Consider the following 13944-nt stretch of genomic DNA (forward strand, 5'->3'; position numbering starts at 1 on the left):
TTATGTTCTAGGCATTGTCCTAAGCAAGCAGCTTGGTGCAGCTGATGGGGTGCTGGGCCTGGAATCAGGAGGACCTGGGTTCGAATCCAGTCTCATTTACTAGCTGTGTGACCTTAACCCTGTATGCCTTAGTTTCCTCATCTGTAAAATGAGATGGAGAAGAAAATTAGCAAACCACTCCCGTATCTCTGCCAAGAAAACCCCACGTGGGGTCATGGAGAGTTGGACATGCGCGTGGTCGTTCTGAGCCCTGGGGTAGAAAGAAAAGCAGAATCATAGAAATGACTGTGCACGAGTTCGAGTTAGGCTGGTCTGAGTCTCTCCCTGTCTCTGTGTGCACCCTCTTTCCCTGTTTCCCTCCCATGCACATCCTTCTTCCTTTGTGCCTTGTTTAAAAAAATCGTTTAGTCTTTTTTTATTTTTATATTGTTCCACAAATTTTTTTCTGTCTTGTTTTTCTTTCTTTTTAAGTCTTTCCCCCAATTGTCATGTGTGCTTTGTTTTTTTCTCTACCATTTTCTCACCATCTGCATAGCTTAGAAAGTTCATGCCTTGAGCTAGGGTGGTAGAGTTAAAAAAAAAATCACTAGACTGAAGTAGTTGGGAGTTTTCCACAAATTAGTTTTGTAATCTTGAGGAAGTTTTTTTTTTTTTAACTTTTCTGGGTTTGATTTTCATCTGTAAAATGAAGTTTGATTAAATGATCCTTAAAGTTTCTTCATTTTGTTCTCATTCCTTTCCCTTTAATTACTGACGGTATGGAATTAAGGTATGTTAATGTCATTCATTTCATTAACAAATGAACTTTCATTCTTTTTCTGAATTTTAGAAGCAGGTAAGTTGAACTTCTGTGTTTACCTGTTTAAAAAAATGAAAAAAAAAAAGCCCTACATTTAGTTACCTTTTTTCTTTCCTTTCTCTTTTTGCCTCTCTGTTGATTTCCTCCTCCAACTTATTCTTCCCCTTTCCTTTCTGGGGTAGTTGCAAATGAATTTATTTTCCAAAAGGTGGTGGTAGGCTGATAAGTTTAGGGTTACATTGTTACCAGTTTATGCTGTGGCATATTGGTATTTGTAACTTGTTTTAGTTTTGATCACAAACCATATAAGTGCTTTTTAAACTTTGTGTTATAATGTGAAAATTGAATTTCTTTTCAGGATGAACTGGTATCCAGATCTAGAACACGCTATTATGTGAATTCTTTGCAGCACAGAGTGAAAAATAGAGTTTGGCAGAGTCTACTTGTACTCTTCCCCAAATTTGACCAGGTATAACTTTAATCATATACACATCATTAAGAATAATTTTCCTTTTTAATAAAGAGATTGTTCTGTTTAAAAAATGCTTGATACTTTTAAATGAGATTAGGCTGAAGAATACATACTTATATTAAGCTTCCTAATTAAAATTAAGTAGAAGATGTATTTTATGAAGAAAGGTATTGACCTAATCACTTCTTCATTAGGATAATAAGTTTCATAGAAATACATTGATAAATAGACTAAACAGCATAACCAGTACCCCTTTAATATCTTTTTATCTGGTGATAGCTTAACCTTCACTAAAATACAAATGTGAGCACAGAGGAGAATAATCAAAAAGTATTTGGGAAAATATGGATTAGGTTTGAAACATCAAGAAAAGAAAAAGCTTGGATACTTTCTTTAGTGTAACACCAATGCAGTAACCATAACAGCTGCTAGGGATATGCATATGTATTTCCAGGGTAGATTTGCAAAATATAATAAACTCTCTTCCTAAAAGGCAAAACCAAAATATTTATTTGGAACATCACTATTAGGATATTAGGAGATAAGATTTAGCAAGGCTCTCATAACCAATCCAGTGAGTGCCGACAACTTAAGCATTGTTTCTGTCAGGCCTCCCCACAAACAAGTTCCCCTAGGCAAGTTCCTCCCTCCCCTCTCTGCTCTGCCTCTCCTGCTCTGTTTCAGTCTTGCTCTCTGCTTGATTGGGCAAGGTCCTCCCACATTGGGCTCCATGTGACTCAGGCTGTATCACAGCTGTGAGCTGGGTCAGAGCCCAAAGCAGGTCACATAGACCTATTAATGGGCAGGGAAGATCTTCCTATTCCATTAACGTTACATTCAGCCCCAAGACCTTTCATGTCCATTACATAGGCCAGTGGGACGTTAGGAGTAATTTGTATCAACATAACTTCCATAACAATATAAAAGGGGTAACACAAAATAAACACATAAAACAATATCTTAGGATGGGGGTTTGAGCATAAAACAAATGGGACCCAAAATTCCTTAAGGTAATCTCCTGCTGAGATTGGACATAGAGCTGTCCCTGCGCCCAAGAGGGCCCATCCAAGGGGTCAGTTCCTTAGCCAGTATCCGGAGCTTGGTCAATGCCAGGTCCAGGGGTGATGTATCTTCGTCTTGGATAGAGGGTGGCATTCACAGCTTAAGCAGTCAGTCATCTATAAGTGGAAGGCATTAAGCCTGTAGGAGACAAATCTAACAAACAGGTTAAACAAAGGCCAAAAAGAGTGAGGAAACAATAACCAGAAGCAGGATAGATATAGTGTCAGCTGTGCTTCTGCAGTCCATGAACTCTCACTATCATAGCCTTGTTGATGGTAAAATATATGAGTTAAGAGCGTAATTTGTTAATTATCTTCTCCTGAAAAAACAACAATTACAGTGTTATCTTTTCCATGTGCTATAATCTCTACAGCCTTTGGAACATTGTCTAGCTTCCATTTTAACCGTACTTTGGCTTTCAGTTTTATTCTATCAGTAGAACCAAACCCTTCAGTTCCTCTAATAGTTATTTTGGAAGGAATGTCAGTTTACACAAGGGGTATTATTTCACAAGGAATAATGATCACTTGAACTATTTCATCATTTTTACAAAAGTGTATAGGTCCTTCACCTAAATTTTGGAATATCACAATAATTTCTTCTTGATAATTAGAATCTATTACTCCAGCCAACACATGTATTCCTCGAGTAGTCCTGATTTAGGTAATATTCATCCAAAATGATTTTTAGAGATTCTAATACATATTCTGGTAGGGATTTTCCTTATTTCCTTCCTATTCAACAAAAAGTCTTCCCAACAATGTAAATCATATCCAACTGAGCCAGGTGTTCCTGGATACAGTTCTGGGACATCTTGCCCTTCATTCAGTAAGAGTATTGGAAGACATGGGGACTTGTGGAGATGGCAAGTACTAAATTAAATTATCCTACCCCCTGACCTTCCAGTAATATTTCTTCACAGTCAGGAAATCCAGTTATTGATGATGGGAATCATTTCAAAATCAGTTGTCATTGTCTATTAACTCTTGTATTTAGAGCAAAACAGTAAAACACAACTTCAAATTAGATGAAAGAATAAAGATGAGAAGATATCAAAAAATTACAACAGGGTCATACTGACATTTTCAAAACACTTGTCAGTGTTGGAGGAAGGGGGAGGAAAATGGAAAAAGACATTAATAATGGCTTCTTTCCTGTAAAAATGTAGCTGATATATATAAAGCAGTCACCACAGTAAGGAGAACAAAAGAACCCAGAAACCACTTCAGCCAGTGTATATTCCATCTCCTTGCCAAGCAGAAGTAATGACAGGTTAGGAGACAAACACATTTGTGAAACACTAGGAAGGAGGGTGGCAGAATATTATGAATAGTATTTTCACCTCATAAAATTAGAAAGCTGTCAAAGCAAAAACATCTATAGAAAGTTCGGCATGAGACCTAGCTCAGCTATACTGTTTTAGGAATATTCTGTCTGGAGGACACAAATAGAAAGTGTAACATTTCTTGTGTTTCTATAATTGTAAACATCAGTAATAGGATCCAAATCTGATAGTTCTTCTAAAGCTTTTGAGTCCTCAGTGTGCTATAGATGGGTTTTAAAATGGCACTTAAGAAGTTTGGAAAAGCAGCTGGTTCAGACACACCGAGGCAATCTGTGCTGGAGGCAATGTAATCTTGAAGGTGTTGAGGGGTTAGATGACTTAGAGAAGGGAAAATCACAGACAAAATATTTTACAAGATCATATAGGGAAGGGAAAGTCACAGACAAAACAATGGGAAAAATCACAGGCAATTTATTGTGTCCAGTCTTCTTTTTTTAGGTATCAATAAGCTAACCCATATACCTATTTTATTTTTTTGTAAAATCTTTGAGAATGATCTAAAAATATATTGAGGTTATCATCAATTAAAGTATGAGAAAGAAACAATCAGGCTTTCAAAATTAGTCTTTTGGGTTTTTTTTGCTTTTTGGAAGGGGGAAGGCAGGGCAGTTGGGATTAAGTGACTTGCCCAAGGTCACATGGCTAGTAAGTGTTAAGTTTCTGAGGCCAAATTTGAACTCAGGTCCTCCTGACTCCAGGGCCAGTGCTCTATTCACTGTGCCACCTAGCCACCTCCAAAATCAGTTTTCTATAGCAAACTGTACCACTGAAAGGTACAAAGAATGTGTGTTTCTGCTATTTTTTGATTAGCAAAAAAGCATTTGGCTTGGTAGTTAAAAATGCTACCTTAAAAAAAAAACCTCTTCTCCAACAAATAGCTTCTCATACATATGTTAAGATCATATAAGGTTTCTTAGTAAAATGAACCACAGAAATTAACTCTTTTCAAGGATTTTTTAGCATCAGATGAGGAATATAACAGGTAGACATGCTCTCTGTCAAGATGTTTACTTCTTTAATGGAATATGTCCTTGGCAAGGTCCAAATGGAAAAGGGATTACCTATACATGGCAAGGTGACCCAGATGTTCTTTGTGAATGATATTGTGTTAATCAATTCAAGCCCCATAACATTATAGGGTGAGATACATGTTTACTCAAGAGATTAGTCTAATAATCCATCAAGAAAAACTTAAGTGCATGATGAAAAACTTCTCTTGTCTAGACTGCAAATTGTATGGCCAATCTATTGAGTCCCAGATATATCAGTATTCTGTGATAAGCATTGCAGTTGAATGGTTAATTGGGCCCAAAATGGAAGAAAAGTCGAGAGCAGGATGTATTTAATTTGGGAAGTTAGATAGTACTTTCAACAAACTCAAACTGCCCCCTGGCACAAAAAAAAACAGCTTTAAAAAAATACACAAATGTACTACTACTAATTTTATAGGATTATGAATATTAAAATATTACAGTTTCTGAAGACCCAAAGTTGCTAGTGTCCCAGAGTTCAACTTAACCTGCGCACTTTGGGCACATGTAGGTTAAAATATATTTCTACTGGGGAAGTTTATATAAGAAGTAAAATCACTGGGGAAATATATAATCAGAAAAAGATGTGAAGGGGCGGCCAGGTAGCACAGCGAGTAAGAGCACTGGCTCCAGTGTTGGGACGACCTGGGGATTGAATCCGGGCTCAGACACTTAGCACCACACCTCGAAATGACCATGTAACCTTGAGCAAGTTACTTAACGCTGATTGCTTTAAAAAAAAAAAAAAGATGTGAGCTGCTTGGGCTGGTCATGGTGCAAATAAGTGGTATACCTAATATCCACAAAATGGAAAGATTATTTTGAGAAGGTACTTTGTAAGTCATGCATAATGAGAAGATATGGATGAGTTGCTATCTGGATGGATGGAGGAAATAGCTACATTGGTAAGATCATAGTTTCATTTAAGTAGTAAAATATTCATGCATTCTTGTAGCAATTCCACAAAAATTTGGTTGAGCAAATATTTAATGAACTGTGAGATACTATAAAGTAGACTTCCAGGTCATGTAACCAGCAAAAGAGAGTACTAGACACTTTCACCAGCCCTTATGACCTCTCAAAAATAGTATAATATGCAGGAGATAAAGGAATTTTAGCTTTCTCAAGACACCAGACAGCTTTCTCTAAGACACCACGAGCTCTGACTAGGTAATAACTCTTGTTTACTTAAGCAATTAAGATTTATGAAGCTTCTTTTTTGGGGGCGGCCAGGTAGCACAGCGAGTAAGAGCACCGTCCCCAGAGTCAGTATGACCTGGGATCGAATCTGGCCTCAGATACTTAGCACTACACCCAGAAATAATAATTGGACATGTAACCTTGAGCAAGTTCCTTAACCCCAATTGCTTTAAAAAAAAAAAAAAGAAGCTTTTTTTTTTTTTTTAAAGCCTTAATATTCTCACTCTTTCCCCCACCAGGTACCATGGTCTGGCAAGGCTATACAAGTTGATCCATGGTTTTGCAGCAGAATTAAATGCAGCACGGAATGCACACAGAGACACAGATACACACAGACAGGCACAGACAGGCACAGACAGACACACAGATACACACTCACACTTACCCTTTCCCCTAGAAAAATAAAAGGCAAAAGCTTTCTCTTTGCACCTTTGCAGCATGCCACTCCTTTGTGCACAACAAAACTCAGCCAGAGAACTGAAGAACAAAGAGACCTGGGACAGGGTGCTGGTGTGTGTGGCATGTCACTTAGACTGAGGGAAAGGGTCCAGCACTCATTCAGGGCCATCTCTGTCCCCAGAAGTTACTTGGGGCAGGGACTGAGGCCATTGAACCATAAATTACCCAGTAGGGGAGCATGCTGACTCAGATTTAAGGTCTATCCTTTGAGGTAACAGTCATCAAAGAAGAAGAGTCAGAGAGTGGGGCGGCTAGGTGGTGCAGTGAATAGAGCACCGGCCCTGGAGTCAGGAGAACCTGAGGTCAAATCTGGCCTCAGACACTTAACACAAAACTAGCCGTGTGACGGAAGTCACTTAGCCCCAATTGCCCAACCTCCCCCCCCTCCAAAAAGCAAAAAAAAAAGAAGTCAGAAAGTGAGAAATAAGAAAAAATATATAGAAATTAACAAAGACCTTGAACATAAGCAGATGAAGCAAAAGGGAAGATGAGAATATGGCCTCCAGATCAATTAACCGAGTCTTAACTTCTTTAAATATTGCTAATCAGAGGAAAATGAATCATACCTGATGAGGCAGAGAACCCTGTGGATTACCAAGAGAACATGGAACTATAGCAGCATGTTTCCAAATGGTATAAAAGAGAAAAAAGAATTGTGAAAGCAGAATTTATGGCCTGCCCAACGGAAGTAATTGATAGAATAGTAAAACATGAATGCTCAGCAGAAAACTACTAAAGAAATGAGAGACCTGACTGGGAACACAAATATGTAGAAGTGAAGGATGATCTAGGAACAGAGAAGCAAAAAATGCCCCCAAAACCCAATAATCTTAAAATAAAGATTGCAAAGGGATGGACATAACATGAGATACACTCTTGATATCAAGTTACTGTTTAGTTGAGAGTATTATAAATCACCTTGTGAGCTTGATTACTTTGTAAAAGTCAGCTCTTAGTGTGTAGTTGATTCAAATTATTCAGCACCTTCTAAAATTATTGGCAGTAGCTAAGGTAACAATATAAAAACTTGAGCCAAAAATTTTTTTTTAATTATGTAATTATAGTACTTAAGATTGATGGTGACTGTTAGGATTATTGAGTTTCATTGTCTAGTATTTAGTTTTGTTCGCTAAATATTTTGGAAAAATTCATGAAAAGTTAATAAAATTAAGATTTTTTTTTGTTTTTTATTTTTTGCTAAAATGTTTAATATGGAAGAAATGATTTTCCCCCAGGGGAATAACTGATTTTGTGATTTATTTATTTTTTTACTTAGAACTTCTTGGATCAGATTATTGGCAAGATTTTTGAAGCAGGATTCGTTAATAACCAAGCTTCCATAAAATATTTAATAGAATGGATTATTATATTGATCCTTCATAAATTTCCTCAGTTTCTTGCAAAATTCTGGAATTGTTTTTGTTATGTAAGTAAATAACAGTTTTCATGTTTTGTTTAGAAAAGAGTATTACTCAGCAGACCTTTGTTTCATATTCTATAGCAAAATGTTTGATGAACTCAGCTTTGAATTTACTTCATGCATAAGTAAATGGAAGGTATGAAAAAGAGAATAGTAATAGTTAACCTACTGTGTTACCATTTAGTCTTGGTCTTATTAGTTAATATTTACAAAACAAAAATCTGAAACAGCTTTTGTAAATATTAATTAGTGATCAGAATGAATTGGGTACTCTATGTCTATATCAGCATCTATATATCTACACAGACACATACATAATTTAAACACACATATCAGACAAGCCCTTTGATTTGTTTTTATGACATGTTTAAGTAATTGAAAGCATTTATATAAAGATTAGAGAGGCAGGGTCCTAGCCATCCTTAGAGTCATGAAACCTGGGTCTAAGTCCTGCCTCAGACATGTGCTAGCGATATGACCATGGACAAGTCCTGTAACTTCTCAGTGCTTTAATAGTTACTTTCTCTGTCTCTAAGTTGTAGGTGTGCTAATTTGTACTGTTGGACTTAGTTTCCACATTGGGAGTTCCTTATACTCATGAACTCATAGAGCTAGACTACCCCAAATACAAAGATTAGTTCTAGAATTTATGATTGAGGAACTCTTAGGAAAACAGTGGAAAATATTCCTAAAATATCTGTCTTGAGCTTGTTATAAACTTTTTTGTGTTGATTCTCTTATTTCCTCCAGTCTTTGACTCCAAAATACATCAACTTTCTAATCTGTCCACCTCTCTATAGTCATCCCCTTCCAATCCATTCTGCATACACCCACTATTGCCTTCTTCATCTTCTTTAAAATAGAACTTTATATCTTACTGCCCCCAAATCTTTAATAACTACCCTCTCCACTGTACCCCATAAAGGTCACATGGTATGGCAGAGTAATCAAGTTCCTCTGTAGTCTCAATTATATAGAACTTTACATTTTTGCCTTCCTTCCTACCTTACTGGAATCTTCTGCTTTTTGTGGATACAGCCCATGCTTTCCTACATTTGGTCTTTGATTCCTTCCATTCCCTTCTTTCAGAATAGACATCTGTGCTCCTTTGTCTCCAAGCCAAACCCTACCTTTGTTTCATTGTCTGATTTAAGTTACTTTTCCTCTGTGAAACTTTCTCAGACCATTGTAGTCCACCGTGATTTAACATTCTCTTCTTCTTTGACAGCATTCCTTCACATACTACTTATATTGTAATTCTTGTATTAGTATTTTTAACTTTTTATGATTTTACAACTTTGTCTCCCTAGCTAGAATATGAACTTCTCAAGGTTAGGGATCATGTCATATACTTAATTATTTGTATCCTTCACAGTGCCTATACTAAATAAATAATTGCTCAATGCTAATTGATTGATTCTTTTCCTCTAGAGTGAAGAAAAACTCAAAATGAGTATTTGTACATTTTTATCAGTTTTGTCACATTTGGATATCATTATTCAGAATATATCTGAGATGGTAAGTTTAAAAAGGTAAAAAAAATATACATTTAACGCATGTTAAAATTTATCAGTTTTTAAATATTTATAGTAATTTCCTTGAAACATAGAATACTTGGTATTCTCTTAATTTTTTTCACCTTCCCTACTACCAAAAAAAAATTATAGCTATCTCCCTTTTCAAGAAAAAATTAGATAAATATCTGAATTTGTAGATGAAGTAAATTACTTGTTGATTAAAATTTTTTTAACTTAGTTTTTATTTTCAGTCCAAATCCTCCCTTTCATCCCTCTCCCACCTATTGAGAAGACAGGAAATATGATACTTAGGATACACATAAAATGATGCAAAACATATTTACACATTAACCATGTTCCAAAAACAAATAAATAAAAGCAAGAAAAATAAAGAAAAGAGAAAAAAATATACTTCAGTATGCAGTCCATCAGTTCTCTATCTGGAGATAGATAGCATTTTTCATCCTAAATTCTTTGGAATTATGGTGGATCATTACATTGTTGAGAGTTACTTAGTCTTTCATAGTTATTATCTTTTTAACATTGCTGTTACCGTGTGTATTGTTTACCTGGTTCTCATTTTTCTTTATGTGAGTTCATGTAAGTCTTTCCAGGTTTCTCTGAAACCATCTTCATTGTCATTTCTTATAGCACAGTAGTATTGTATCCCATTTATATATCACAGCTTGTTCTGCCAATACCCAAAGGATGAGCATTCTTTCAGTTTCTAATTCTTTACCATAACATAAAGAGCTGCTATAAATATTTTTGTACATATGGCTCCTTTTCATCTTCCTTTGATTTCTTTGGGATGTAGACCTAGTAGCTGTATTGATTGGTCAAAGGATATGCACAGTTTTATAGCCCTTTGGACATAGTTTCAGAATGCTTGAACTAGTTCACAGCTCCACTAACAGTGTACCTATTTTCCCATATCCCCTCCAGTATTTGTCATTTTCCTTTTCCTCATCTATGAGGACTGATGTAAATCTGGAAGGGCTGGAGGCCCATCTAATCTAACCCCTTTTATTACATATGAGTAAGTAACAAAGGCCCAGGGAGGTGATTATCAGGCAGGATTTGAACACAGCTCATTGTAGCTACAGAGCAAATGTTCTTAGATCTTGTTATCCTCTCTCATTTTCTAGATGAGGAAACTGAAACCCCAAATGTGAATTGACTTGCTCACAGACATTTAGATAATGCATAACACATGAAGGATTTGAATTTCATTCCTTTGATTTCAAGTCTAAGTGTTCTTTCCATTAGAAATCAAATATTCCTCTTTAACATGAAAGCCCCTCAGATATTTGAAAGATGGTTTTTAAGGTCTATCTTCATTTACTACAGAGTCCTAGGATAGTGTCTTGGGATCAAAAGAAGATAAAAATGCGCAATATTTTAAGATGTATATTTTGATACTCTCAGTTGTAGAAGCATTTTCTTTTTTGTGAACAAGAGGGAAATTTGCTTAGAACTGCAGTAATCATTTTCTTTTCTAAAATGTTTCATACATTCCTGCTAAAAATAACCAAATATTTTGGCACCCAAGTAAAAAAAAGTTTTTTTCTTAATTCCAGAAATTGAGAGTATTGTAATTTTCATCTTCAAGGAATGTGTATAGAATTTTTCATTGTATTATTTAAAAATTAAAGAGCTGTTACTGTAATATAGTTTTGTTGTTACTCTTTGCAATAAATGAGTACAGTTGCTACCAGCCAATATGAGAACAACTCCCAGATCCACACTCTAGCCACATTATCATCTTCAGATGAATGCCAGAAATTGAGCTTAATTTCTTTTTCCCCTTTTCGTCTTCCCCTTTTATCTTTAGCTCTGTCTTTTTTTTCAAATGCTTTATTAACAGCTGATTTACATCATTCATTTCTGCCAGATTTTGAGTTACAAATTTTCTCCCCGTTTTTCCCTTACCCACCACCCCAAAATAGCAATCCCAGCAGGATATCCCCTCCTCCAATCTGCTCTCCCATATTTTCTCCCATACCCCTTTTGACTTTTCCAATGGATCTCTATACCCAGGTGCCTGTATATCTTATTTCCTAATCACATGTAAAATAGTATTAATAATAGTGTATATATATATATATGTATATATATATATTTGAATATTTGACTTTAAAACTTTGAATTCCAGATTAATTCCCTTCCTCCCTTGTCACCCACCCTTACTGGGAAGATAAGCAGTTCAGTATAGGTTGTACATGTGTAGCTAATGCAAAACAACAACATAGTAGATATATTGTAAAAGACTGACTATATTTCCCTCCCTCCTATCCCACCTCCCACTTGTTCTATTCTCTACTTTGATCCTGTCCCTTTTCAAAAGTGGGTGCTTCCAACTTCCCTTCCCCCCAGCCTGCCCTCCCTTCCATCATTCCCCCGCTCTCATCCCCTTCCCCCCCTACTCTGCTGGAGGGTGAGATACCCTATTTAGTGTGTATTTCATTCCCTCCTCAAGCCAAATTCAATGGGAATAAGGTTGACCCATTCCTTTTTGCCTTGCTATTCTTCCCCTCCATTGTAACCATTTTCCCTTGTCTCTTCTATATGAGATAGTTTACCCCATTCTGTCTCTCCCCATCTCCTCTCATTATATTCCTCTCTCACCTCTTAATTTCACCTTTTAAGTATCATCCCTTCCTGTTAAATTGGTCCTGTGCCATCTATCTATGTATACCTGTAAACATATACACACACATGCACATATGTATTAATATGCCCATATACCCTCATATATAGACATATATATTTCTATTCCCTTCAACTACTGAGAAAAGTTTCATAAGTTGCAATTTTTGTTTTTCCATGTAGGAATGTTAATAGTTCAACTTTGATAAGTTCCTTATGATTTCTTTTCTCTGTTTACCTTCTCATGCTTCTCTTGCTTCTTGTATCTGAATGTCCAATTTTCTATTTAACTCTGATTTTTTCAGCAAGAATGCTTGAAAGTCCTCTATTCCACTGAATGACCATATTTTCCCCTGAAACATGATACTCAGTTTTGCTGGGTAGGTAATTCTTGGTTTTAATCCAGCTCCTTTGACCTCCAGAATATCATATTCCAAGCCCTTCAATCCCTCAGTATAGAAGGTGCCAGATCCTGGGTTATCCTGATTTTGTTTCCACAATATTCAAATTGTTTCTTCCGGGCTGCTTGTAATATTCTCTCCTTAATCTGGGAATTTCAGAACCTGGCTATAATATTCCTAGGAGTTATCTTTTTGGGATCTTTTTCAGGAGGTTATCAGTGGATTCTTTCGACCTCTATTTTGCCCTCTGGTTCTAAAATATCAGGGCAGTTTTCTTTAAGAATTTCCTGGAGGATGATTTCTAGGTTCTTACTTTGATCGTGGCTTTCAGGTAGTCCAATAATTTTTAAATTACCTCTCCTGAATCTGTTTTCCAAGGCAGTGTTTTTTCCCATGAGATATTTCACATTGCCTTCTATGTTTTCATTTGTTTGGATCTGTTTAACAGCATCTTGATTTCTCAGAAAGTCATTAGCTTCCATTTACTCCAATCTAATTCTGAAGGAATGATTCTCCTCACTGAGCTTTTGAGATTCTTTTTCCATCTGGCAAATTTGGCTTTTTAAGGCATTCTTCTCCTCACTGCCTTTTTGAGCCTCTTTTGACATTTGAGTTAGTCTTTTTTGTAAGGTGTGATTTTCCTCAGTCAAGCTGTTGACTCTCATTTCATAATTTTCTTGCATCGTTCTCATTTCTCTTCCCAATTTTTCCTCCACTTCTCTTATCTGTTTCTTAAGGTCCTCTATGGCCTGTAACCAGCTTGTATTTTCCTTTGAAGCTTTTGGTGCAGGAGTTCTGACTTCACTGTTTTCCTCCTGTTCCATGCTTTGCTCCTTTTTGTCCCCAAAATAGGAGTCTAATGTTGGAATCTTCTGTCTGCTTTGTTTCCTTTGCCTGGTCATGTTGACCCTCAGTCACTTGACCCCTGGGCTTTTTGCTACAGTAGGACTCTGCCACCAGACAGGGGAGCTTTCGTCCCAAATGCTGGGGTTTTCTCAGCTGCCAGAGGTATTAGATGGGTGCCCTCTCTGAGGTCTCCATATGCTCTGGCAAGCTGGGCACACACTCCAGGACCTCCACCCTAGACTGCAATCCAGATCCAAGAAGGTTAAGGCAAGAGCGATTACCCCTCAGACTGGTGCTTGGTCCCCCTACACTCTGCAGGCCAGGAGCTAAAGCTGTGGGCCTGGCTGGCTGTGGTCTCAGGGGCTTCTCACCCCGGGGGCAAAAGCCACACACTCCCACTTACTGGGTCCCAAAGTCCAGACTGCACTGACGTCTCACTTTGTCCTTTGCATATGTGTGTTGATAAATCTGGAAAAGGCCACAGCTGCTGCTGATCTGGAGTCCCTCTGGCTGCTTGCTGGTCAGGCCTGCTGTGGGGCTAAAGCCTTAGCGTGGGGCTGGGCTCGGCTCCCAGAGCGCTGCGCTGACTGATTCCTGCCAGCCTGCTGGGCTATCCTCAGCGGGAGGTTACCTTCTCTGTGTCATTTTGTGGGTTCTGCAGCTCCAAAGTTTGTTTAGAGTCCCCTTTTTATATGTATTGGGGAAGGTGGAAGCCAGAGCCGCAAGGAGGTCCTACTTCTACC

At 37.2% G+C, this 13944-nt stretch overlaps 1 protein-coding gene across 6 annotated transcripts in view; it reads left to right on the forward strand.

Annotated features, from left to right (window-relative positions):
- The window catches only part of TARBP1 (TAR (HIV-1) RNA binding protein 1), a 110052-nt gene that overhangs the window by 65431 nt on the left and 30677 nt on the right, over window positions 1–13944 (forward strand). For all 6 annotated transcript variants that reach the window (XM_069064842.1, XM_069064843.1, XM_069064844.1 and 3 more), the window contains 3 exons: window positions 1158–1268; window positions 7645–7794; window positions 9220–9306. In XM_069064842.1, coding sequence (XP_068920943.1) covers window positions 1158–1268; window positions 7645–7794; window positions 9220–9306 — 348 coding nt within the window. The remainder of the gene's footprint in view (window positions 1–1157; window positions 1269–7644; window positions 7795–9219; window positions 9307–13944) is intronic.

The sequence above is a fragment of the Petaurus breviceps genome, unplaced genomic scaffold (assembly GCF_028583685.1).
Source record: "Petaurus breviceps papuanus isolate PSGF00001 unplaced genomic scaffold, PetGlider_PUasm1.0 90650, whole genome shotgun sequence".
NCBI lineage: Eukaryota > Metazoa > Chordata > Mammalia > Diprotodontia > Petauridae > Petaurus > Petaurus breviceps.